This window comes from Esox lucius, chromosome 3, assembly GCF_011004845.1.
Source record: "Esox lucius isolate fEsoLuc1 chromosome 3, fEsoLuc1.pri, whole genome shotgun sequence".
Classification (NCBI taxonomy): domain Eukaryota; kingdom Metazoa; phylum Chordata; class Actinopteri; order Esociformes; family Esocidae; genus Esox; species Esox lucius.
In genome coordinates this window covers 22,560,296-22,586,419 of record NC_047571.1, presented here as the reverse complement: position 1 = coordinate 22,586,419, position 26,124 = coordinate 22,560,296, and the positions used below count along the sequence as shown (strand labels likewise).

Genomic DNA, 26,124 nt, shown 5'->3' with positions numbered 1-26,124 from the left:
CCCACAGCAACATTAAAGGAACTGCAGGAATTTCTGGCAAGTACTGGCTGTGTGCTACATGTGACAACAATCTCCTGCATTCTTCATATGAATGGGCTATTGGGTAGGGTGGCAAGTCAGAAGCCTTTTCTTACAAAGAAAAACCTCTAAGCAAAAACAAACATCAAGTCCCCCAAAAGTACAGAGGAAAATGTGTTATGGTCTGATGAAACCAAGGTTGAACTTTTTGGCCATAATTCCAAAAGGTATGTTTGGCGCAAAAACAACACTGCACATCACCCAAAGAACACCATACCCACAGTGAAGCATGGTGGTGGCAGCATCATGCTTTGGGGCTGTTTTACTTGAACCACGGCCTCAGGGTGGAGGGAATTATGAACAGTTCCAAATACCAGGCAATTTTGGCATAAAACCTTCAGTCGTCCGTTAGAAAGCTGAAGATGAAGAGGAAGTTCACCTTTCAGCACGACAACGACCCAAAGCACACATCCAAATCCACAAAAGCATGGCTTCACCAGAAGAAGATTAACGTTTTGAAATGGCCCAGCCAGAGCCCAGACCTGAATCCAATTGAACATCTGTGGCCTGATCTGAAGGGGGGGGCTGTGCCATCTGACAGAAGTCCTTGCTATCTGACAGATTTGGAGCGCTTTTGCAAAGAAGAGTGGGCAAATATTGCCACGTCAAGACTCCTACCCAAAAAGACTGAGTGCTGTAATAAAATCTAAAGGTGCATCAACAAAGTATTAGTTTAAAGGTGTGCACACTTATACAACCAGGTTTTAATTTTTTATTTCCCCCCTCAAAGATTTCAGTTTGTTTTTCCATTTTATTGTTCACGTTATAGTTCACATTAAAGGTGGAAAAGGTTATCGCCATGTCTTCAAAAAGTAATTTTGAAGACATGGCGATAATTTTTCATTTCTTATTTACCCACAGTTTTCACTCCTTTCATATGCAATTGAGGTATTTGTGGCAGTATTTATCCTGTATTAATATTGTAGTAACACAGCCTTTAATATGTAAGAAAGTACTCTGTTCAAAAATCAAGGGAGAAAGAGAAGCTTTTATTATTAAAAAGCACCACAGTAGAGTTGTCTACTGTTACTTGTTTAGTCAATCTCCCCGGCCAGATGGTTGCTGGCCGGTATATACCTTGAAGGCCGTGTCTACATAGCACAGATAACGTTTCCGTGAGAGCCCCCATGTCAGATGGGTAATGTAAACATTTCACATTTCTGTGGTTATCAGAGCGTGACCTACAGAGAGAGAATCTAAACACAGATGTTTCTGTTGTTCTCATTATCTATTTCCAATGAAACATACATTCGTATAATTCCACAACATTTTCCACTCTATTTCACAAATGTCCACTCACAGCACTTTTTTCCTGTTTCCCTTGCTGGTTTATATATAAACTTAACATTTGTAATAACACTTTTAGAAGCATAAGGACATTAGGACATCACCTGTAGTCACAAGACACATTACAAACGCTGCCCGTGTCACCACTAGATCTTGTTCTACGGGCGGTCAATTATTGAAGACCCATAGAGAACCCTGAGATCTGTTAGCTGACCTTACAGTGCCTGACATCAAGCCTTACTTAATAATCACAATATCTCATATGCTGAAAAAGGGTCTGCTTTACAGTACCATCTGAAGAAAACCAATTCTAAATGATTCTCCATAAATAAGCAATGTTGCTCTTCCCTGTATCCAATATTAGTATGGGTCCCATACGTGAATCAACTTACTGTAGTTGCAAATGAATGGAGAAATAAATCTGTCAGTGATACGTCTGTTCCAGGTTATATGATTTAGGTCTAAATCTTTAATCTACTGTATCCCAGCAGACATTCATTATGCAGGTTGTGGCGGTTGGTAAAACGTTTAAATTGCTAGAGATCCTCACTGAAGCAGAGTTCATAAAGGAATTTCAGGGTTTCATTAGGATTGTGCTTTTCAATAGATTTCCAACACTGCTTTGCTTCCTGCACTGTCAAGGTATAAGAACACCCTAGGTTTGTATATTTTGGACCTGACGCTCAGCTCAGAGCCGTAGAAACCTACAGTCATTAAAAGACAAATATGAAAACAAACTGATCAAATGTAGGCATAGGTTCATAAACTAATGGGTTTGTATATACATTGTTATTGAGATCATGCACTGAAAACTAGTCAAATTGACTTGTGTGTTTTCATTAACTTAGTTTTATTTTTCATTGTTGTATAGGAATAAATATTGCTAACGTTTACGTGCAATGTATTCCCTATTGTAAGCAACGGGTCCAATCACCCAACGTCATCTTCAAGGTTGCCCTTCTAAAGGTCACAGTGCCCCAGAGAGTGTGGCATGTGTTACATGGGCTGATTCCACCCTCCCTTTCAAGTGTTGAATCACTAGGGGTCACCATTACAATAATTATATCCCCTGATTAAATATGAGGAGGGAAATGAAAAGCACAATAATTATTATTAATTAGTCCTACGATTACAATTGAATTTCTGTTCTTTTTTCCATTGCTCCGTGCACAGCAGAGTGCACAGCTTCCAGTGAATTTGTACGTGTCTCATGTTTACACCACATCTAACAGCATGCCAGTGTTAGATCCTCAAGAGACTAGGGGATTTGTGTGCTTACATACGTGCATTACGAATTTCATAAACATGCAAAAATCTCACTAACATCTCAATAACATCATGTCAATGTGTTTTCTTCAGGAACCTGGGGAAATCAGGCTTGCGTGTCTCCTGTTTGGGCCTTGGTGAGTAAACATTACTGACAAATTGTTAATAGAGGATGTAGTCTTTAAGTGGGTCTGTACAGGAGGATGTAGTCTTGAAATGGGTCTGTACAGGAGGATGTAGTCTTTAAGTGGGTCTGTACAGGAGGATGTAGTCTTGAAATGGGTCTGTACAGGAGGATGTAGTCTTTAAGTGGGTCTGTACAGGAGGATGTAGTCTTGAAATGGGTCTGTACAGGAGGATGTAGTCTTAAAATGGGTCTGTACAGGAGGATGTAGTCTTTAAGTGGGTCTGTACAGGAGGATGTAGTCTTTAAGGGGGTCTGTACAGGAGGATGTAGTCTTTAAGGGGGTCTGTACAGGAGGATGTAGTCTTAAAGAGGATTTATGTTTGTGTAATTGCATGCGTGGGTGCATTTATGTGTGTGTGTAACGATGTGCACGAGAGAATGAGTGTGTGTGATAGAGATACAGCGAGACGAAGTGTTAAGGCACAGTTATCACACATTTCCTACGCACTCCGGGGGGTAAACGGCCCTGTTCTCTTTGATAGAGCTGATTTAATTCATCTGTCTCATGAATATATAATTATAGCATAGGAAGACACTGTGCAATTTGGTGTTTATACTCTGTGTGTTTGTGTGTGTGTGTGTGTGTGTGTGCAGCAATATGTTCTCATGAGCTGCGTTATATATTAGTGTTATCTTAAGTCATTGTTGTACCTTTGAACAATAAGTCATACTCTCCACATACGCTACACAAGTGACCTAAAATACTCATGTATCACGTTGTACAGAAACTCCAATGACCCAGCTGAAATAGTGAGGGGGTTTATAAAGGGGTGATGCTAGGCCTTTGTGACAAGGACAGAGGGGCAGCAGTTTTTTACGGTAAAGACCTGGGAGCAAAGTTAGCATCATAACAAACAAAAAGAAGAACAGTCACACAGAGACACACAGAGACTCACATTGCTCTGCCCAGGGCTGGCCAAGCAGTGGTGATTCATGGGTAAATGGAGACTGGAGGCCAGTGGTTGCGAACAGGTGGAGTAACCGTTGTCTCCGCCTTCTCACCTCTGAACTTTTATTATTTTCAGTATTGATTTCAGTGACGACCAAGTACATCTGTCAAAAGTAAGCAATCGTTATTTTCTCTTCTTTTCCAGGTACTTGGGTAACATTTGGCAGTCAGATTTCTGATGAGGTAAGATATGAAACTCGGAATAGCGTCGGTATAGGCAATGTGGCGTTTTGGGAGATAATGTAACCCCAGTGTAGTTTTAGATGCATGTGTCACTGGAGAATTTAAAGTCAAACCTGTCCCCAATAGATGTGTCCACTGGGGAACTGAACCCAGAGCCTTAGTCTAAACAGCACCACACTGCAACCACCATTCTCTGGACCCTCAGAAGGTGTTTTCATCTCAGGCAAAGTGGTCCTCCCAGTCTGGGGCCCTGTTCCAGTTGGCTCCTGTTGGCACCAAGATGTCCTGTGCCTCATCACTCCCTCACCCTGCTGCATGTGCCACATGCTGATACTGGCAGAAGGCACTGTGTTTGTGAAAGTCACCAGGACAAAGTAGACCGATGATGCCAAACTGGGATGTTGTTAGTGTTCTGTTGGTATCGTATTGTCAGTTATAGGAAAAGGACACAGACCGGACCACAGAACAACATCATGGTCATCTAGTTACTTAAAACATTCATGTTGTAGGATAAGGGACTTCAAGTAGATAGTTCATCAAATTGCCTAATTCATATTTTTTACCCAGCAAGCACAAGACATGACAACAATCCATACCTTGGTTTAGTTTAAGGAAATGGCCCATGCCTATTACAAAAGGGTCAGTTCAATGGGAATGCAACAGATCACAAAGTTTTGCAGCAGAGGAGGCAACTGCTCACCTTTTTAAATGAATGTAATTCTCATGTCTTTCCAACAAATGCGGCCTGTTCAGCTTTGCAGGTGAGCGGAAACACACGCACAGGTGGTCCCAGAATCAAACCCACCCTTCTGACGTGCTCTACGACGTGAGCCATGGAGGAGTGTTCAACTGGATTTTCCAAACTATTTTCTCTGGTTTTGTTCCTGCTGAATGCCCCCAGCTGCCAGCTCTGCACTGTCCCCTGAGGTGACGAGGCCTGCTGTCCTGTGCTTTTCAGGTGGCTGAGCAGTTGATGACCATGGCCTACGAGAACGGGGTCAATCTCTTCGACACAGCCGAGGTTTACGCCGGAGGGAAGTGAGTGTTAGCAGAATATCTATTACCTACCTACCTACCTGAAACCCCATGGAAGGAATCGCTAAAAACGGGCTAATCCGTTCATGGGTGGCTAACAGAAACACACACGCACAGCACTGAACTCCACAAAGGTGTCAGCCAGGACCGCGGAGAGTAACGCGAACCAACCACATGAAATGGGATTAGTTCTAAAGCATGGATGTTTACAGCGTGGGTGTGTGCCAGACTGTTTGTGCATTCAACATGGTTGCCTTGGCAAGACAATGAGAACTCAGGCAGAAACAAGCTGGCACCCACGCCAGCGCATTTACACATCCATGCACGCATGAAAGCATGCACCCTGAGACCCACGCCCAGCGGTTCAGTTGTTCACGTTTCACTAGTGGTTTTGGTTGTACAGTGCAACATATTTTATTTTGAGCATTTTAATTGTTGGTAATGATTTACTTTACTTCTCCACAATGCATTCATTAAATGCCCCTGTTTAATGTATGTCTTGGGGAGAAGTAGATAAAGAAAATCCAACCTCATTATTAAAGGTTAATTCACTATTAATTCATATATATATTTGTATATATCGCTACCGAATTGCGCAATACTTTTTGTCAAATATTAATTTTCAAATACATGGGTTAAATGCACGGGAGTGCATTAGAGTTATAATTGTAAGTGAATGTTTAACATGCACACTTGAAAACAAAAATACACACACACACAGACACACACAAACACACAATCTACTTGCTTGATTACAGGGCAGAGATAATCCTGGGGAACATCATCAAGAAAAAGTGCTGGAGGTAAGACATGCGTTTAAGTGTGTGTGTTTGTATGTCTGTCTATGTGAGCATGTACAGTAGGTTGGCACAAGAGGATATGCAAAACGTACTCCTTGGCTGAAGGATCCACGCTAATGACACCAAATAGATTTTCTTGGGATGTGACCAGTAGAAAATATTCAGGGACATGTGCTAGAAAAGTAAAGAGTTCAAACCAGGTGTTGGCCAAATGGGGGGGAGTGTTACTTGCTATTAAAGCTGCATTATGCCTTGTATGTGTGTGTGTGTGTGTATGTGTGTGTGTGTGTGTGTGTGTGTGTGCATGGGCCTTTGTGTGTGTTTATGTGTGTGTGTAAGTAATGGGGGCAGTGTTTTGCCTGGTTGGCAGTTAACAAATGGTAATTTATCATGTGAAACCACACAGTTTCATCTCAGTTCCATCACCAACGTAGCTTAACTTATCAACCAATCGGCAGGGGTCTGCAGCAGTAACCATGGCGATCAGAGGTTGAGTGTTCTTGGCCAGTCATAAACAGGTAGACTGGTAGGCGTCCAGGCCTGGACAATAAGCACATGGATGTCAAACATCTAAATCTCTCCACTCTACATCTCCTGTCATAACCTCGCCCGTTCTGCAGTTCACGTTGGTTCAACGCCTCCAACTGCAACTCTGGGTATTAAATATTAAACATTAAACAGTTGAGCAATGGGGATTTGACTGTCGAGTAAATGCAGTGTATCCTATAAAAGATCTGAAAAAGTATAACAAAATATTCTTCTTTAAGACTATTGATGTTCATTATGATTTCCATGTGTTTTTGTAGTCTCTGTCTGTCTATAAATGTCTATCTGCCTGACTGTCTGACGGATTGGCTGGCTGACTGACTGACTGGTCTCCCTTTTTATCCCTTCTCATAGGAGATCCAGTCTTGTAATCACCACCAAGCTGTACTGGGGAGGAAAGTAAGTATGTCTGTCTCAGAAACTCTGAGTTAATGAATGTTGCCCACTCCACCACTGTTACACAGAACTGGTGAAGTTTGCAGATCCAAGGCTTGCTGATCAGACTGAGCCCACCCTCCCTCGACCTGTCTGCAGTGGGGTTATTTTAACAGGACTTCTGCCTGATTTGTTTCTGACAGACGTTTTAACAGGGTGGCGTATCAGAGCTCTAACCTGGTCATCTACTGGTCAGGAGACATCCCCTCTCCTCCTGTGGCGCCTAATGAGGATCTAGGTGATTGGCAGGACGGATCTGTGTCTACTAGTACTGACCCTGCGGTGTCTGTAGGGCAAACCGCCACCGAAACATTCTCGGGTTTACACTGCTATGCCAGGATGAGGGAGGTTGTTACGTAAGAATTGCAGACATCCTCAGGTCAAAAGTAGGGCATGTCAATAATGGGGAGTAGGGCAGCAGCTCTGTCTCTGGAGTATCGGAGTGTTTCTGTGCTGACACATACCTCTGCAGTTACAGCCAGTGAGAGAAGCCAAAGAGCTGTTCGATTCTATATCCACCTAAAGGGGTATTAAAACCTTCCGCAAAAAAAGGGCTTGTCTGCGGAGGACGAACCTAAACAAGAGTATTCTCAAGCAGCTGGTTTTAAGACACTGTTGACAAACACAAACGGAGCCCACAGAGCCCCAGGACAACAACGCTATTAAACAAATGATAAGAAAAACCAAAAGGGAACTAGTTGACAAATTCAAACAGGAATCTACCAGAGGACCGAGTAGATGTGTATGCTACCTTGACCTAAAAAAAGACTGTCTCAAACCCTGGTCCTCAGACCAGTGCCAGCTCCTGAAGGTACGCCTGTCAGTCAGTATCATGTTCTCATGGAAAAACTCCTTCTAAATGCACTGCCGCTTAGTAACCTCAGATATTTACTTATTAACCTCCAATTTCCACTTATTAGTTAGGACATAGAATTTGGCTCTAGCTTTTCATACTGTTGAGCTTAACAGGTGAAAAACAAAGAGTTTCTGCACAGATCATTTGTGCCACTGCATTATGAAGGGCCAATAAAAATGTAATTGGACAAGCTAATACAAAGAAAAGGAAAATTAGTACAGCATAAAGAACATTGGAAATATAACCAATTGACAATTTATTTCCCCTCGCCATTTACACTTTAACAATTTGCATGTGATTTACAACACTGCACAAAGCCAATTACATCATTTGAAATGTCTGTATTTTTTTTTATGTGTGTGATGTTTAATTTTGATTGTTGGTTCCACCTGCTATGTGAACATGTTTCCCATGCCAATAAAGCCCCTTTGAAATAAACTGAATGGAGAAGGCTAGGATACACAGACAGACAACCAGGCTAACAGTCTGCCCTGCCTGACGAGGCTCTCCGAGTCTCCAAACAGACAGACACAGAACAGGAGAAGGCAGTAACACAGAAAGGCACCAAGCTGACTCAGCCCCAAACCACAGTTCTCTGTGTGCCTGGAGTAACAATCCCCGACTCTCCGAGCTACAGAAAAAACCGAGGGAGGAGAGGATAATAAAGAAAACAAAATTACATAAAGGGGACAGAGGGAAAGAAATAGTGAAAGGAGGTAGAAAAGTAGGGATGGGAGAGATACAGAGAGATTGACAAGGAGAAGAAGGATATGGAATGGGATGGCTGGATAAGGTTGCTGACAATGTACCATAAGGATGAGACATAATGACAGATTACAGGGCATCTCATTCAGAGCGGTGACAGACATTAGAGTAGGTTTTGTCACTGCTCTCTTTGCTATTCAACGATTTGCTGAAAGCTTTTTAGAAGCTGGTGGTTCAGTGATCTATTCATGGTGCGTTTCTGTGTGATTTTGCGGGAGCATTTACATACTCACTTGTATGTTCTTTTTCAGAGCAGAGACGGAGAGAGGGCTCAACAGGAAACACATCATTGAAGGTAACAGTGTGGGATTTTCTCTGCCCTCCACCTTCCACATCTCTCCCATCATTCCCCAGTTTCCCACCAGAATCCCTTCATCTCATCCACTCCCCCCCATCTATTCCTTATCTGTCTTCCTCTCTTCTCTCTCGCTCAAGATTGATTTCCTCCAGTGTGCTTAGTTGAACTTGATCTTCTCTGAAGTTCTGGTACTTATAAGTCTCCACCACTCAGGGCCAGACATCTCTGGGAGATTTACTTGGTCTGTTTGTGGAGGCGGCAAGCACAGTGTCTGACATTATAGACTTGGTACATGAGCTCTCCAAGTCCCTGTGGACTCCACCCGTACAATTCCCTCCTACCTTTTCTCTGTCCTGTCTTCTATATAAGCAGTGTTTGGGATATCACAAACTCACACCCAGGTTGTTTTTCTAGGAATGCTACCGAAATCCACTTCCCTGATCCAGCCCAACAGCTCAGATGGAATTGTGTGGAATCTGATATGAGACGAGGCGCTAGGCTAGAATTATCATTAGGCTGTACCATAGGCTGAGCATTTGAATATGAGATATCCCAGCACCTGGGATTTTAGTAGGCTACCAACATTTCTTCGCTGAAACATTTTGATTTGTTCCTTCCACTGAGAATAAAGCTTTTCGTGTTGCAGCTGCTGGGTTGTGACGGCCCCTTCTGTCCTTTCCCTGCCCTGCCAGGAGAAATGTTATTTGGCCTGGTTACTTGGAGAGTTGAGCTAGCATTATATGCCGGCAGTAGCGTGATGCCGGCATGTATTCCCAGGTAAACATGATCCTGCGCACTTTGTTTCTCTATTTTCTACGTGAGTTTAATGCCAAAAGAGGATGTTTTACAGTTGACTATATTCTAGGGCTGTCAGGACCGTTTGTTAGCCAGACAAGACTGTTGTTTCAAAACCAGCTTCTAACTTAGCCTCCAATGAAGAACGGAACACTATATTTACTAAGTTAAAGTCGAGAAGAGGAAAGGGGGAAGGAGATGGAGTAAGAGTGAAAGAAATAGAGATAGAAGGAGAGAGTGGACCAGCTGTGCTGTCAGGAGGACGCAACACTGAAGCACAGCACTGATGTCACCATGGCGATGTGGATGTCACCACAGGCTTAATAATAAAGCGACCAATTGGATAAGAGACACAGTTGTTGACAAACGATCAAAAGAGTTGATGTGGATGTCACTGCTGTCTAATCATTACAGTGTCTAAGCTGTTTACAGCTTTTAGTACTGTAGGGCATTGTCAGGTATGGTGATGTAAGTATCCACCACTCAACCCTCTGGGTTGAAAGAGTAAGTATCATGATGTTGATATCTGTCTATAAACGGGTGGAAAGTGGAATCTATTTATTATCATCAAGGAACCTACCATTTATGTATACATAAATAATATAAGGGCATAATCACATAATTACACATAATCCCTATTTATTTAGCAGATTATGATCACGCAACGATTATCATTAGAACCACAACATGTATTCTGAATTGATGTATTTACCAAATCCCTATAAAAAAAGTCCTTTAGGAATTAGAATTGACCTCTAGGTTTGTCGTTGGGGTTTTCAGATGACATTTCTTTAAGGGCAATCTAACAGAAGTCTTCTAGGATTTGTTTTGAATAACCGGATGGCACCAGATAAATATCTGCAAGCATGGGAAACGTCTGTTGTTAATGCAACTATTAACAAACGTGTGTGTATGTGTACAGTGGATATAAAAGGTCTACACACCCCTGTTAAAATGCCAGGTTCATGTGATGTAAAAGAATGATAAATCATGAGATAAATTATGTCCGAACTTTTTCCACCTTTAATGTGACCTATAATGAGAACAATTCAATTGAAAAACAAACTGAAATATTTGAGGGGGAAAAGTTAAAAATAAAAAACTCACAATAACCTGGTTGCATAAGTATGCACACCCTTAAACTAATACTTTGTTGAAGCACCTTTTGATTTTATTACAGCACTCTGTCTTTTTGGGTAGGAGTCTATTAGCATGGCACATCTTGACGTGGCAATTTTTGCCCACTCTTCTTTGCAAAAGTGCTCCAAATCTGTCAGATTGCGAGGACATCTCCTGTGCACAGCCCTCTTCAGATCACCCCACAGATGTTCAATTGGATTCAGGTCTGGTCTCTGGCTGGGCCATTCCAAAACGTTAATCAACTTCTGGTGAAGCCATGCTTTTGTGGATTTGGATGTGCTTTGGGTCGTTGTCGTGCTGAAAGGTGAACTTCCTCTTTCTAATGGACGCCTGAAGGTTTTGTGCCAAAATTGCCTGGTATTTGGAACTGTTCATAATTCCCTCCACCCAGAGTAAGGACCAGGTCCAAGCTGAAGAAAAACAGCCCCAAAGCATGATACTGCCATCACCATGCTTCACTGTGGGTATGGTGTTCTTTGAGTGAAGTGCAGTGTTGTTTTTGCGCCAAACATACCTTTTGGAATTATGGCCAAAAGGTTCAACCTTGGTTTCATCAGACCATAGCACATTTTCCTCTGTGCTTTTGGGAGACTTGATGTTTATTTTTTTAAACTTCAGCCAGGCTTGGATGTTTTTCTTGGTAAGAAAAGGCTCCCATCTTGCCGCCCTACCCAATAGCCCATTTATATGAAGAATACGGGAGATTGTTGTCTCATGTAGCACGCAGCCAGTACTTGACAGAAATTCCTGCAGTTCCTTTAATGTTGCTGTGGGCCTCTTGGAAGCCTCCCTGACCAGTTTTATTCTCGTCTTTTCATCAATTTTGGAGGGATGTCCAGATCTTGGTAATGTCTCTGTTGTGCCACATTTTCTCCACTTGATGATGACTGTCTTCACTGTGTTCCATGGTATATTAGTGCTTTGGAAATTATTTTGTAACCTTTTCCTGACTGATATCTTTCAACAATGAGATCCCTCTGATGCTTTGGAAGCTCTCTGCAGACCATGGGTTTTGCTCTGAGATGCAACTAAGAAAATCCTACTAGAACAGCTGAACTTCGTGATTAATCAGAGTCACTTTAAATGATGGCAGGGGTGTAATGACTTCCATTCTACATGAGTTTGAATGTGATTGGTTAATTCTGAACACAGCTACATCCCCAATTATAAGAGAGTTTGCACACCTATGCAACCAGGTTATTGTATGGTTTTTATTTTTCATTTTTCCCACTCAAAGATTCCAGTGTTCACATTATAGGTCACATTAAAAGTGGAAAAAGTTTTGACATGATTTATCTTTTACATCACAGCAATCTGGCATTTAAAAGTCTACACACAGGGGTGTGTAGACTTTTTATATGTGGGAAGCTAATATATGTAATCCCCCCTCCCCCTCCCTCCATCCCGCAGGTCTGAGGAGTTCTTTACAGAGGATGCAGCTCGAGTATGTGGATGTGGTCTTTGCCAACCGGCCCGACAGCAACACACCCATGGAGGGTGAGCAACCCTGGGGGGGGGGGGGGGGGGGGGGGGGGGGGGGGGATACAACTAGAAAGATTGATGGTTCTGTAGGCAATTTACTTTGGTACCGATTTGTTTTGCACGAACACATAGAACTGTGTCCACTAACACACAACCAGAATGATTGATGGTTCTGGAGGCGATTTACTTTGGTACCCATTTGTTTTGCACGAACACATAGAACTGTGTCCACTAACACACACACGGACAGTCACGTACACACAAACTCTCGCAGGAGATAGACGAATGAACAGACATACACAGGCGTACACTGTGCCGTTCCCCGTGTTCTCACTTTCTGGGATGGCTATGTTTCCGAGGTCTATGAGCATTGCCCCCCCCTCCCCTCCTTGTTCTGCTGAAACAGGATTAGAGCTTCCCTCTGGGGTAGCTGATGTATTTTTGGGCTGGTCTCTACGGATAGCCAACCACTACTGCGCTCTCTCCATTTCCTCCTCCTCATCTGTCTAGCAGAGTGGGTCACACCACTAACTAGTAATTATGCCTGACTACATCGCTCCATAAGCCGCTTTTTATTTAACCTTGATGTCTTCTCCCCATCTCTCTCCCCTGTCTCTCTCCTCTCTTTCATACATATAAATATAAAACATTTAAAATGCAACTGTATTAGCTATGTACGGTGTTGTAATAATTAGCAAATTGGTAAAGTGTGGATGACAATAGAATTTAAAAGGATATTCCATCGTAAAATACTATTTGGCATGTATTTTTTGTGACGTCATTGGTTGACTGATCCTGCTGTCTGATCTATAAATGCATGGATCTGTGTTTTTTAACAACTTTTGTGACAAATAGATATAGTTTTCTTTATTCACTTGAGTTCAGCCATTCTCAACAATGGTCTTATTGGCAGCAGAATAGCAGGATATCCATGTTGAGTTATTTTATCAGGCTTTCTAAAGCCTTACGGGAGCCCTGTTTCCCACTTGAAGGTAGACTTTTCAAAATCGGGTTGCGGTTTTCTTTACACATTCTCTGGAGTTAGATAGTCTTTTTGAGATAGAAAAACAATTGTTTGCTACTAATGATGCCTCATTACAAGAAGAGCTGGACATCACTATGGATCATGGAAAGGTTGACACAGGGAAAGTAACATGCTAACAATTTAGCTAAGCCTGCCAGTCTAGCTTAATATGAAACCATATTAAATGGTAGGTTTGGGGATAACTGTTGCTTAATATTAAACAGTAGGGTCTGGGATAACCACTGCTTAATATTAAATGGTAGGGTCGGGGATAACCACTGCTTAATATTAAATGGTAGGGTCTGGGATAACGACTGCTTAATATTAAATGGTAGGGTCTGGGATAACCACTGCTTAATATTAAATGGTAGGGTCTGGGATAACCACTGCTTAATATTAAATGGTAGGGTCTGGGATAACCACTGCTTAATATTAAATGGTAGGGTCGGGGATAACCACTGCTTAATATTAAACGTTAGGTTTGGGGATAACCAATGTAGCACACATAATGTTGCATATGCTCCAGTGCAGCATATGCTGTTTAATATGTGTTACACTAATATTTAGCTACGTGTCTAAAATTCACATTTGTGTTTAGACCGAAGGGAGATATTGTTGGGAAAGTGTCCCATGCTACCTCAGAAGGTAGCGTACATTTTCACCTGCTCACACTGTAAAAATCATAGACGATGCACATTTTGCAGTTTGTTTTTGTTCATCTAGATTTAAGCACTAGAGTGTTAAAATGCTCCAATCCCTCTTAATCAGCCCTAAATAAGTCACCTGAGGACAAGACCAGTTTGACATTGTAACGATACATGACCTGAACCAACAGAGCTATTGTTGACTGTCACACATGCCCCACAGAAGACATTCTCCAAGACCTCTAGATCGACACTGCCCCAACAGCCAACACCAGACAATGCTGCCCCTTCAGATGTTCCCATCCCAATTTAATCCTGATTGACTGACTGTCAAACTGACCAAGAATGACAAGCAGATGGATAGATAGACAAACAGACACACGCAAGCTCTCTCTTCCACACACAGTTAGGGTTATTATGAAAGCACAGAAGCAGTGATGGACTCAGAACATTTATCATCATGTACCGTGGATGGTTCTACCGTCCATCACCGCTAGGGTGACCAACTCTACTGGACTGCACATGACAGTCCTGCATGCTGGCACTTGTTCTGCGTGCTGCATCCACATTTTATGTCCCACACAAGTATAACTGTCCTGTATCTCAGACGTCCTGTTCGCTTCATGAGAACAGCAGACAGGTACACTATGTACAGTATTATATGGGTTTGATGCTGGTGATGTCCAACACTTTTCCAAATATTTAAGATACAATTTTCTGTTATGATCTAGTTATATTTAGTACGAATGCTGTCAGGAAAAATATAAGACATTACAGTTAACTATTTACAAAAAAAAACATGCTTTTAAAGGAATAACTATAAAACAAAGTAAATATAGCGTGTTGGTGGTCATTTCCATACTATACTAATAAAGGTCAGTTACTGTTACTGTATACACAAAATATCCTGCAAAATCCTTACATGATTTGGGTATTATTCATTTCACCCTAATTACTACCGTCAAAGTAAGTAGCCGTTACAAATCAGCTTATGAAAGGTCAGTCTCCTTAATCAGCTGTAGATATGGTTAGAACCACACAGATTGGGTGATTCATCTGTAAAACCTACAGCGTGTTGCCTCTACACATACCCTCCCACCACATGGAACGTGTTGCCTCTACACACATACCCTCCCACCACATGGAACATGTTGCCTCTACACACATACCCTCCCACCACATGGAACATGTTGCCTCTACACACATACCCTCCCACCACATGGAACGTGTTGCCTCTACACACATACCCTCCCACCACATGGAACATGTTGCCTCTACACACATACCCTCCCACCACATGGAACGTGTTGCCTCTACACACATACCCTCCCACCACATGGAACGTGTTGCCTCTACACACATACCCTCCCACCACATGGAACGTGTTGCCTCTACACACATACCCTCCCACCACATGGAACGTGTTGCCTCTACACACATACCCACCCACCACATGGAACGTGTTGCCTCTACACATAACGTCCCACCACATGGAATGTGTTGCCTCTACACATAACGTCCCACCACATGGAATGTGTTGCCTCTACACACATACCCTCCCACCACATGGAATGTGTTGCCTCTACACATAACGTCCCACCACATGGAATGTGTTGCCTCTACACATAACGTCCCACCACATGGAATGTGTTGCCTCTACACATAACGTCCCACCACATGGAATGTGTTGCCTCTACAGTCATTCATCTACCACTGCAGAAAGCACTCAGGCTAACGCTGTTTCATCTGGATTAGTGAGGGTTTTCTGTCAAGAGCTCTGTGTCATGGAAAAATATATAGTTACGGGAGTTTGGATCGTTGCCTTTTATTCATGTGCTGCGGAAAATTGCAGATTGTGAGAGATATCTACAGTATGTGCCTAATTGAACCCCCAAGGAAAATATTATTCTGGGGTGCAGATGTCTCCTGAGTGCATCTGACTCTCTCGGATTCTTTTTCTTTTTGACAGTGATTGTAATTACAACGTGTGCCAGTGTGTGCGTGCAGTACGTCTGTGTGTGACTGTAACTGTTCACGTCCCTACAGGGGACATGAGTAGAGATGTCAATTGTAAAAGTCTGTTTTTATTATTGTCATTACTATAATTCTCTCTTTCCCGATCTTTCAAGTCACACGTGTGGTATGCAACAGACAAAGACACCCCTTGACGTGTCTTTGTTGTAAGCAGCGGTAAATTAGAGACATTTTAGATGGGTTAAAGGTTAATGGCAAGCTTACTCAATGGAAAACTGTGTGCTTTGGAATCAATAGCATGGAACTGGACTGGACAAGGAAGTGGGGAGATCAGATGTGGGAGAACCACACTGAACCACTGTTGGGAGATGAATAGAAAAAGCTTAGTTAGTGTACATTAGCATGAAGAACAAACGACACATCCAGGGGGTAGAAACAGCCCCGGCCTGAGGTACTCCTCACCCTGTAAATACATACTTTATGTAATGTATGCTCTAGGAGATCAACCAGGTGAATGAAAGCAGCTCTTTACTTGCCACACAGTATGAACAGGGCCACACATGGTAGAAACAGAAACAAAGACTATAAAAAAAACAGAATCCACAAACAGGGTTTATATCCCTCGCTCCTTCCTTCAGCACAAATAAAACCATATTTTCCCAGGCATCTAAGCACATATTCATTTCATTCACAGCCCCTGAGTCTGTGAGCCTGTCTTAGTCATTCTGAGAGAGAGAGACAGACAGAGAGACAGATAGGGGGACAGAGAAAAAGAGAGAAAGGCGGAGAGAGAGAGACAGACATGCGGAGAGAGAGAGACAGGCAGGCGGAGAGAGAGAGACATGCAGGCGGAGAGAGAGAGACAGACAGGCGGAGAGAGAGAAACAGACAGGCGGAGAGAGAGAGAGACAGGCAAGCGGAGAGAGATAGAGACAGACAGGCGGAGAAAGAGAGACAGACAGGTGGAGAGAGAGACTAGAACAAGAAAGCAGGAAAGCAAACACATGTAACTATACAGGATAGAGGGGTGCTTCAGTCCCTGTTTCACCACAGCCTAACTGTCATGGCTTACTGCAGTGAGGCTGTCAATGATGGATGTCTCATGTTGTTCACAAACACCTGGGTGGAATGATAAGGCTTAAACACAGACACAGTGATCACCAGTGGAGGGTTAGATAAAACACACACACACACTGACAAACAAACGTAATACACAAACCAAACCATCCTTTGTTTGCAAAATACAAATATATGTTTTCCCAGTGCTTATGGTGGCCACGGCAAGCAAGCCTGTGACCTGAGATAAACCCCCCAGGGCCTGTTGTTAAAGAGTAATGGCCTGCTTTGAATGTTTTTTCCTGAGGGCACCCACATTGAGTCCCAGATGAGGAACAGGCATACAATGTGTTGGTTTGGTTTGCAGATTATAGCTGCACTGTTGCTATGGGGGTACTGTAAGTTGGCACTGACATATCCGTTACCTTGGAGAACCTCAGTCAGGTGAACATCAGTCAGGAGAACCTCAGTCAGGTGAACATCAGTCAGGGGAACCTCAGTCAAGTGAACCTCAGTCAGGTGAACCTCAGTCAGGAGAACCTCAGTCAGGTGAACCTCAGTCAGGTGAACCTCAGTCAGGAGAACCTCAGTCAGGTGAACCTCAGTCAGGAGAACCTCAATCAGGTGAACCTCAGTCAGGTGAACCTCAGTCAGGAGAACCTCAGTCAGGTGAACCTCAGTCAGGAGAACCTCAGTCAGGTGAACCTCAGTCAGGTGAACCAGCGGTTAAGAATTCATAGAATGTGATGAATGACATATGCCCACAGCTCTATCTTTCCCTCTCTCCCCTCCAGAAACAATGTATTGTTGTTGTTTCCTGACATTTTGGGCGCTCCACTTCCCACCTATTTCACCCACACACTCTGGCGCTCTCCGTTGGATGTAGGCTGGCAGAATAAGCTGCTCATAAAAGGGAATCATTCTTTTTTTAATCACACTCTGATTTAGGTTAGTCTTTTATTTGCTTCATTCTCTCAGTGTTTCACATTTGATATTTCACAGGAATTGCAGTAACTTAGGGAGAACCGCAAACCCATGCATTCAATTTGGATTTCTTTATTAGACTACACATTAGCATGAGTACAACTGCATCATCAAACCTCTGTATTAGATTTCCCTTTCTTTGATAAAGGCCTGTTATATATTGTGTTATCATCTTCCAACATTTTCTTGTTTGGGGTAAAGATTTACGTTTTGGTATAGCCACCAGGCTGACACCGCTTGTCAAGCCTTGCTGGAAATGTATTTTCATGTGTCCTTGCACAAACAAACGGATTAAGGTCAACTATGGGTGACTTCTGCTCCATCAACTGTTACTACTCATCTTTTAACCTGAATTTAATTCATATCCAGATTTTTCTCTCTCTGGGTCTGTTCACTAAGGTCCTGCAGCCTTTGGCATTTGGATTCACATTTCCTCTGCAAACAACATCTCCCATAATGTTTCCCACTATACATATGATTTTGGAGGATGTGTTCTGAGCATCTTTACTCACTGGCCCCTTTTGTTTATATTGTTTTGTGTAAGTCTTTTGTTTTAATGGTTGTTCTGAGATTCCTGTTAAATGAGATTGAAATCAATGGAAACCTGATCTGCTCTTTGCTGCGGTAACACAGCACAGTTTCAATAGAGACATGGATGATGTATCTGATACTGTGTGAAGAGATAAACATTCCTATGGTCTGTTCTTTATCAAGGTCTGTGAAAAGGACATTAGACAACAACAGTCAATGTTGTTTTACGGTACAAGGATGGAGCTCTTTATGATAGAAGGAGCTCATGCACCTCCTAGTGTCTCAGACTGGTATATTCATCCCATTAGAGTTCCTCTGTGTGAAAGGATGTTCCACTCAAAACACAACTTTTCATTTACAGGTAAATAGTCAGGTAAAAAGTAATGTGAGGTTGACGTTTGACCGAAAGCCCCTTAAAAATGATATGGAATCTGAAATTGCTAAATTCTCCCAACAAAGAGTGGGCAGATGCCAGTCTACAAACACACACACACACACACAAACATCCCATCTGCCCCAAAGACTCTCCTATAGCTAGCGGGTATGTTGTTTTTATCTCTGCAGAGATTGTAAGGGCAATGACCCATGTGATCAACCAAGGCATGTCCATGTACTGGGGGACATCGCGATGGCCTGCAATGGAGATCATGGTGAGTGGGAACACACCTCTTTCTCAAACTAATAACACATTAACATCAGGTTCTGTTTCTTAGTCTGCACTGCGTACCGGCCAAATGGTCGGTCCACATGATTCAGAGCTGGCTGCAGGGAAGGCCTTAATGACTCAGGTAGAAAATCTCATTGACAAAATGCTGATGGCAAGGCTACACAGAGAATGTGTCATTTACACAGTTCACATGCTGCAGATTGGAGGAATCAACTGATATTGGTAACCAAGCTTCGAAAAGAATTATGGTTGTGGCCACAGTTAATCATGGAATGACTTGGTGAAATGCAACTGGTCTTTCTGCTGCACATGGGACAGTTTTTTTCTACAAATGACATTTGACAATCAAGTCAATGTGTAAATGATAGCACCATGATATAGATTTGGGGTTTCGGGTTAGGCATCTGTAGAAGCATTTTCTGACTGCCAATGTAAAAAGGGCCTTGTAAAATAAATTGATTGATCAATTATTAGTTCCAAACAGTCGATATTTTATACATTGTTAGATTCAGTATTAGCTATTTTTCTCAAATTAAGCAGAGCAAAGGACATGGTGGCTTTGAGTTGAGAATTATGCCTGGTTCACAAGGCCCCAGATGATGTGGGTAAGGAGACAATGGCCCAATGATAAGTCTGTCATTGCTTGCTTCAGTAGGATATGGAACCTTTTGAACTCTGACATTTGGCAGTAAATAAACGTTATGAAGGTTTGAAATATGAATGGATTTTGAAAAGTTCACGTGTTGTTCAAATATAAATTCTTCTGAAAATATGGAAGTTTGGTCTGACATTACCAGAGACGCAAACACCACACAGAAGTGTAAAAAGTTTAATGCGGTCAGAAAATTACAGATCACATTTTAACACCTTCTTTCTTTCCTCTTCCTTTCTCTTTCTAATACCTCACTTTTTTAGGAGGCATACTCTGTGGCCAGGCAGTTTAACCTGATCCCTCCAGTGTGTGAGCAAGCAGAGTATCACTTCTTCCAGAGAGACAAGGTGGAGATACAACTGCCTGAGCTCTACCACAAAATAGGAAAGTGGCGTCTGTATTAGGCTGTGCATGTTGTGGTCTTAAAGGATAGCTCACTGCTTTTGACACACGTGTGAATCAAAAGCGGCCCAGAGTCGAGCTGAGTCAATATTACATGCTGAAAAATGTCATCAGTTTCACCATTGTGCCTCAGTACCATGGTTTTCTGATGATTACCTTGTCTTTCACTCCATGTCCTATTCCAGGTGTGGGTGTGGTATCCTGGTCGCCTCTGGCCTGTGGACTCATCACTGGGAAGTATGAGAACGGTATCCCAGAATGCTCCAGGGCCTCCATGAAGGTACTGCTGATGCGTGAACATCATCTGAGGGGGTCTATGAACATTTGCTTGGTCCCCCTGTTTCCTGAGACCATTCTTACTTTTCTGTCTGCCCCAGCCATATGCTTGGTTGAAGGAGAAGATTGTGAGTGAGGATGGGAGGAAACAGCAGGCCAAGCTGAAGGAGCTGACTTCTATCTCTGAAAAGCTGGGCTGCACCCTGCCACAATTAGCAATTGGTAAGATATTGATAACACACAGATAAAATTGTTGAATACAGAGAATTATCCTTTTGGGGGGTAATGGAGGAAGTTGAACGATGATCTAAAAAATAATTTAAATGTTTGTTTTCTGTTGCAACACTTGAAGAGTTTTTGTTGTCATCTGTCGAACACAATCATGTTCTTTCTCACTGCAGCCTGGTGCCTAAGGAATGAAGGAGTGAGCTCAGTGCTACTGGGAACATCCAACCCCATCCAGCTAGCAGAGAACCTGAGGGCGATAGAGGCAAGAAGCATCTGTCATAGAATTCTTTGCTGTTTTTAGTTAGGGGACAGCCTTGAAAAATAGATTTGATTACAGTGTAAGACCATGGGCGTTGGGAACAAAAACTGCAATAAGAAAGATTCTGTACTGACATTCCTTTCTCAGCACTCCACTGCTGTTTGCATTCTGTAGTTTACATTCTTTCTTTACTATGTTGGATTTAGGATTAGTATTGTGGTGCACTTACAAATGACTACTATCACATTAACAGCCAAATGAATTAAAAGTATTGTTTCTCATCATGTAATCCAGGTCATTCCAAAGATGACCGCAGGCATTGCTACAGAGATTGACCATGTCTTGGGAAACCGACCCCACAGTAAGAAGGACATTCATCAAGCACATTAGAATGGAGCCATTCTTCAGAACCGATTTTATTCTTTCATTCGAATCCCCATTAGCTTTTGCCAGAGCAGCAGCTACTCCTCCTGGGGTCCACTGATAGACCAAATCCGGACACTCTGGTCGGTGGCCCCTACAGTTTGTGGCCAATCCCGTGTGAGGCGTGTATGTGTGTGTTCTGCGCAGTTCCTCGTCCATCCCCATGAAGATCAACCAGCACACAATGTCTATAACTAAGACTGTGACTAAGCATGCGTGCCACAGGTCTTCTGACTACCAGCCATTATAAAGCCAAATAAAGATAGTCAGCCCTGCATTCCATAAAATCCAAAGCAAACATTTTCCCTCTCCATCTCTAACTGATCCGGCTGATGTCTGTAGAAAACAGTAGGACATTTTTTTCAGGACAAACATTTGACAGAGGACAGTGTTCCGGTAAGGTTGGTGAAAGTTTTTGCACCAGAATGTGCTACTAGTCCTTCATTGATTCTGTGATAATGAACTGTTTAGCTTCACGATGAGGAGTTGATTTACTTTCTTTGCATCGTGATGCTTAAATACCAACATAGATGTGTTGGATTAAATATTTAAAAAATATATATATGCTGATTATTAACACAATTTAATTAACAACACTTTTTCCAAAAAAGTTGGGATGCAGCATACAAATAAAAACAGAATGCAAGAATGTGCAGATCATTTAACCTTATATTTAATTGAAAATAGTACAAAAACATATCCAATGTTGAAACTGAGAATGTTTATTGTTTTTGGAAAATACATGCCCATTTTGAATTTGATGCCAGCAACACATTTAAAAAAAAGTTGGGACAGGGGCATGTTTACCACTGTGTTGCATCACCTCTTCTTTTAACAACACCCTGTAAGTGTTTGGGAACTGAGGAGACCAATAGCTGTAGTTTTGAAAGTGAAATGTTTTCCCATTCTTGCTTGATACAGGATTGAAGCTGCTCAACACTCCTTTGTTGTATTTTTTGTTTCATAATGCGTCAAATAATGCACCAGTTTTCAATGGGTGACAAGTGTGGAATGCAGGCATGCCAGTTTAGCACACAGACTCTTACCACGGAGGCGTGCTGTTGCAATACCTGCAGAATGTGGATTGGGATTCTCTTGCTGAAATAAGCAAGGCCTTCCCTGAAAAAGACATGGTCTGGTTGGCAGCAGAAGTTGCGGCAAAACCTATATACAGTGGGAAGAAAAAGTATTTGATACACTGCTAATTTTGCAGGTTTTCCCATTTACAAAGCATGTAGAAGTCAGTAATTGTTATCATAGGTACTCTTCAACTGTGAGTGAAGGAATCTAAAACAAAAATCCAGAAAATCACAGAAATCATACAAAGTAATTAATTTGCATTTTATTGCATGACATAAGTATTTGATACATCAGAAAAGCAGATTTTAATATTTGGTACAGAGACCTTTGTTTGCAATTACAGAGATTATACTTTTCCTGTAGTTCTTGACCAGGTTGGCACACACTGCAGCAAGGATTTTGGCCCACTCCTCCATACAGACCTTCTCCAGATCCTTCAGGTTTCGGTGCTGTCGCTGGGCAATACAGACTTTCAGATTTTCTATTGGGTTCAGGTCTGGAGCCACTCCAGGACCTTGAGATGCTGCTTACGGAGCTACTCCTTACTTGCCCTGGCTGTATGTTTTGTTGTCATGCTGGAAGACATGACCCATCTTCAATGCTCTTACTGAGGGAAGGAGGTTGTTGGCCAAGATCTCGCGATACATGGCCCCATCCATCCTCCCTTCAATACGGTGCAGTCGTCCTGTCCCCTTTGCAGAAAAGCATCCCCAAAGAATGATGTTTCCACCTCCATGCTTCATGGTTAGGATGGTGTTCTTTGGGTTGTACTCATCCTTCTTCTTCCTCCAAACACGGCAAGTGGAGTTTAGAGCAAAAAGCTCTATTTTTGTCTCATCAGACCACATGACCTTCTTCCATTCCTCCTCTGGATCATCCAGATGGTCATAGGCAAACTTCAGACGGGCCTGGACATGCGCTGGCTTGAGCAGGGGGACCTTGCGTGCGCTGCAGGATTTTAATCCATGACGGCATAGTGTGTTACTGATGGTTTTCTTTGAGACTGTGGTCCCAGCTCTCTTCAGGTCATTGACCAGGTCCTGCCATGTAGTTCTGGGCTGATCCCTCACCTTCCTCATGATCACTGATGCCCCACGAGGTGAGATCTTGCATGGAGCCCCAGACCGAGGGAGATTGACCGTCATCTTGAACTTCTTCCATTTTCTATTAATTGCACCAACAGTTGTTGGCGGCCTATTGTCCTGTAGCCCATCCCAGCCTTGTGCAGGTCTACAGTTTTATCCCTGATGTCCTTACACAGCTCTCTGGTCTTGGCCATTGTGGAGAGGTTGGAGTATGTTTGATTGAGTGTGTGGACAGGTGTCTTTCATACAGGTAACAAGTTCAAACAGGTGCAGTTAATACAGGTAATGAGTGAAGAACAGGAGGGCTTAAAGAAAAACTAACAGGTCTGTGAGAGCTGGAATTCCTACTGGTTGGTAGTTGACCAAATACTTATCTCATGCAATAAAATGCAAATTAATTATTTAAAAATCTTACAATGTGATTTTCTGCATTTCTGCATAAAATTCCATCTCTGACAGTTGAAGTGTAACTATGATAAAAATGACAGGCCTCTACATGCTTTGTAAGTAGGAAAACCTGCAAAATCGGCAGTGTATCAAATACTTGTTCTCCCCACTGTTTATTGTTAATGGTGCCTTCACAGATATACAAGTCACCCATGCCATGTGCACTAATGCACCCACATACAGCACAGATGCTGGCTTTTGAACAGAGCACAGATAACAAACTGGATGTTCCCTCTACTCTTTTGCCCAAAGGACACGGCATCCATGATTCCCAAAAACAATTTCAAATTTTGATTTGTCAGACCACAGGACAGTTTTCCACTTCACCTCAGTCCCTGAGCTTGGGCCTAGAGAAGGCGGCTGTGTTTCTGGATCTTGTAAAACATGAGTTTTAACTTGCATTTGTGGATGCAACGACATAATATGTTCACAGACAATGATTTTCGGAAGTGTTCTTGAGCCCATGCAGTGATTTCCACTACAGAATAGTGTCTGTTTTTAATGCAGTGCCACCTGAGAGCCCGAAGATCACAGATATCAATTACTGGTTTTCCCTTGCATACAGAGATTTTTTCAGATTCTCTAAATCTTTTAATGATATTATGTATCATAGATGATGAGATCCTCAAACTCTTTGCAATTTTTTGTTGAGAAATGTTATTCTTAAATTGTTGAACTATTTGCCTGCACAGTCTTTCATAGAGTGGTGAACCCCACCCCATTTTTACTTCCCAGAGACTCATCCTCTCTTGTGAGTTGTTTCACCAGGTATTTATTTTTTGCATTGCACAACTTTTCCAGTCTTTTGTTGCCTTATCCCAGCTTTTATCCCAGCTCCCGGCATATATTTCTCAAGAAATAATAACATTTCTCAGTTTCAATATTTGATATTTTGTCTTTGTACTCTTTTCTATTGAATATAGGGTTTGGTATAGGGTTTTCTTTACATTTTACACAGCATTTGTTTTGGGAAATGGGGTTGTAGAAAGAAAATCAATGATGGGCAGCCAAACATAGCATTTCAATTGGGTTTTTTAAGTACTGACCCATTTCTCTAGTACAATTCATCATCTCTTCTGCTGAAAAATATTGCGGGCATGTACATAGTTCTAACATTGTGTAAACAGCATCACTTGACTCTATCTACAGCCCACAAAGCATGTACAGGAGCATTTTCATTTTAGCTATGACTTAGGAATGCCGTATATTATGCTCTTTGTCATTGCACCGGGGGTACAACTGAATACATGTCTGTTCAAATGTAAAATTGTATGATGACATCAGTATGCTTAGCCTTTTGGTTTTAGTTGAGACTATCAGTTGTTGTTAATTTGTAAATATATCAATAAATATCCAGTGTGAACAACTGTATTCTCTGTTCAGAGAGCAAATTAGCCAGCATTGCAAATATGTTTAAAAAGTAGGATTTATGTAAGACATACACAGATTTCCAGAAGCAAAATAAGGGAGCAGGTCTACAGGTTATTGGTGGTTATACCTGGCAAAAATAGAACAAATGACAAAACCAAATTGTATGATATGTTAGCATCAAAGGGGTCAATAAGTCACAATATAAAAACATTGAAACTGAAACATCAATATTTTCATAATTTCTTTGGCAAATATATATAACAAAGGTGATTGGTTATTTTTTTAAAGAAATTGTTTAAACTGTGTACAATTTTAGTTAGATTACCAGAAAATGTCCGGAAAATTTCGCCTGTCCTGTGTTGGTTTGAGGAGAAATGATCGAGTGCACGTGGGTAGGAGACTTTGAATAAAGGGCGGTGCTTGCGAAATGACAACAGAAGTCGATGCGACTACAAATCAAAGTATCTGAAATGTATTGTAAATTTATTGTAAATTTATAAATTCAGTTATTGATTACTTGAATATTAATTACTTGAATATCAATAACTGAATGTTTTTGAGAGGTCGATTTCACACTAGAGTGGATAAGCGTGCATATGACACATGCATTTGTTTTTGTCTGAATTCGATCGAGACTTGAGAATATACAAAACGAAATACCATCTAAATAAATCGTTCATTTGAGGTTTACTCTTCTAAACCGTTTTATTTTTCACCTGTTTATCTTTTGAAATAGTTGAGTGAAAGTGACCTTTGGAATTTCGTCAGCAAGTGACCACAGAGGGCATTCCAAACAAGTGGTAGAGGTGCGCAGTCACTCCACCCTCTTCAAATAGCCCTACAACCGTGGCAAATAATCTGCCCATCAGCATCACTCATTGGATAATTGCCCTGGACGACTTTGAATCATGATTCTCTG

The 26,124-nt window shown here is 42.0% G+C and overlaps 1 protein-coding gene across 1 annotated transcript in view; it reads left to right on the top strand.

Annotated features, from left to right (window-relative positions):
- kcnab1b (potassium voltage-gated channel, shaker-related subfamily, beta member 1 b) overlaps window positions 1-21,890 on the top strand; it is a 34,524-nt gene extending 12,634 nt beyond the window's left edge. The window contains exons 2-14 of the mRNA XM_020042414.3: window positions 2,725-2,768; window positions 3,913-3,950; window positions 4,909-4,988; window positions 5,744-5,788; window positions 6,686-6,730; window positions 8,639-8,682; window positions 12,031-12,117; window positions 18,880-18,965; window positions 19,898-20,018; window positions 20,222-20,316; window positions 20,414-20,534; window positions 20,714-20,802; window positions 21,094-21,890. Coding sequence (XP_019897973.1) covers window positions 2,725-2,768; window positions 3,913-3,950; window positions 4,909-4,988; window positions 5,744-5,788; window positions 6,686-6,730; window positions 8,639-8,682; window positions 12,031-12,117; window positions 18,880-18,965; window positions 19,898-20,018; window positions 20,222-20,316; window positions 20,414-20,534; window positions 20,714-20,802; window positions 21,094-21,189 — 991 coding nt within the window. The 3' untranslated portion in view covers window positions 21,190-21,890. The remainder of the gene's footprint in view (window positions 1-2,724; window positions 2,769-3,912; window positions 3,951-4,908; window positions 4,989-5,743; window positions 5,789-6,685; window positions 6,731-8,638; window positions 8,683-12,030; window positions 12,118-18,879; window positions 18,966-19,897; window positions 20,019-20,221; window positions 20,317-20,413; window positions 20,535-20,713; window positions 20,803-21,093) is intronic.
- The last annotated feature ends 4,234 nt before the right edge of the window (window positions 21,891-26,124 follow it).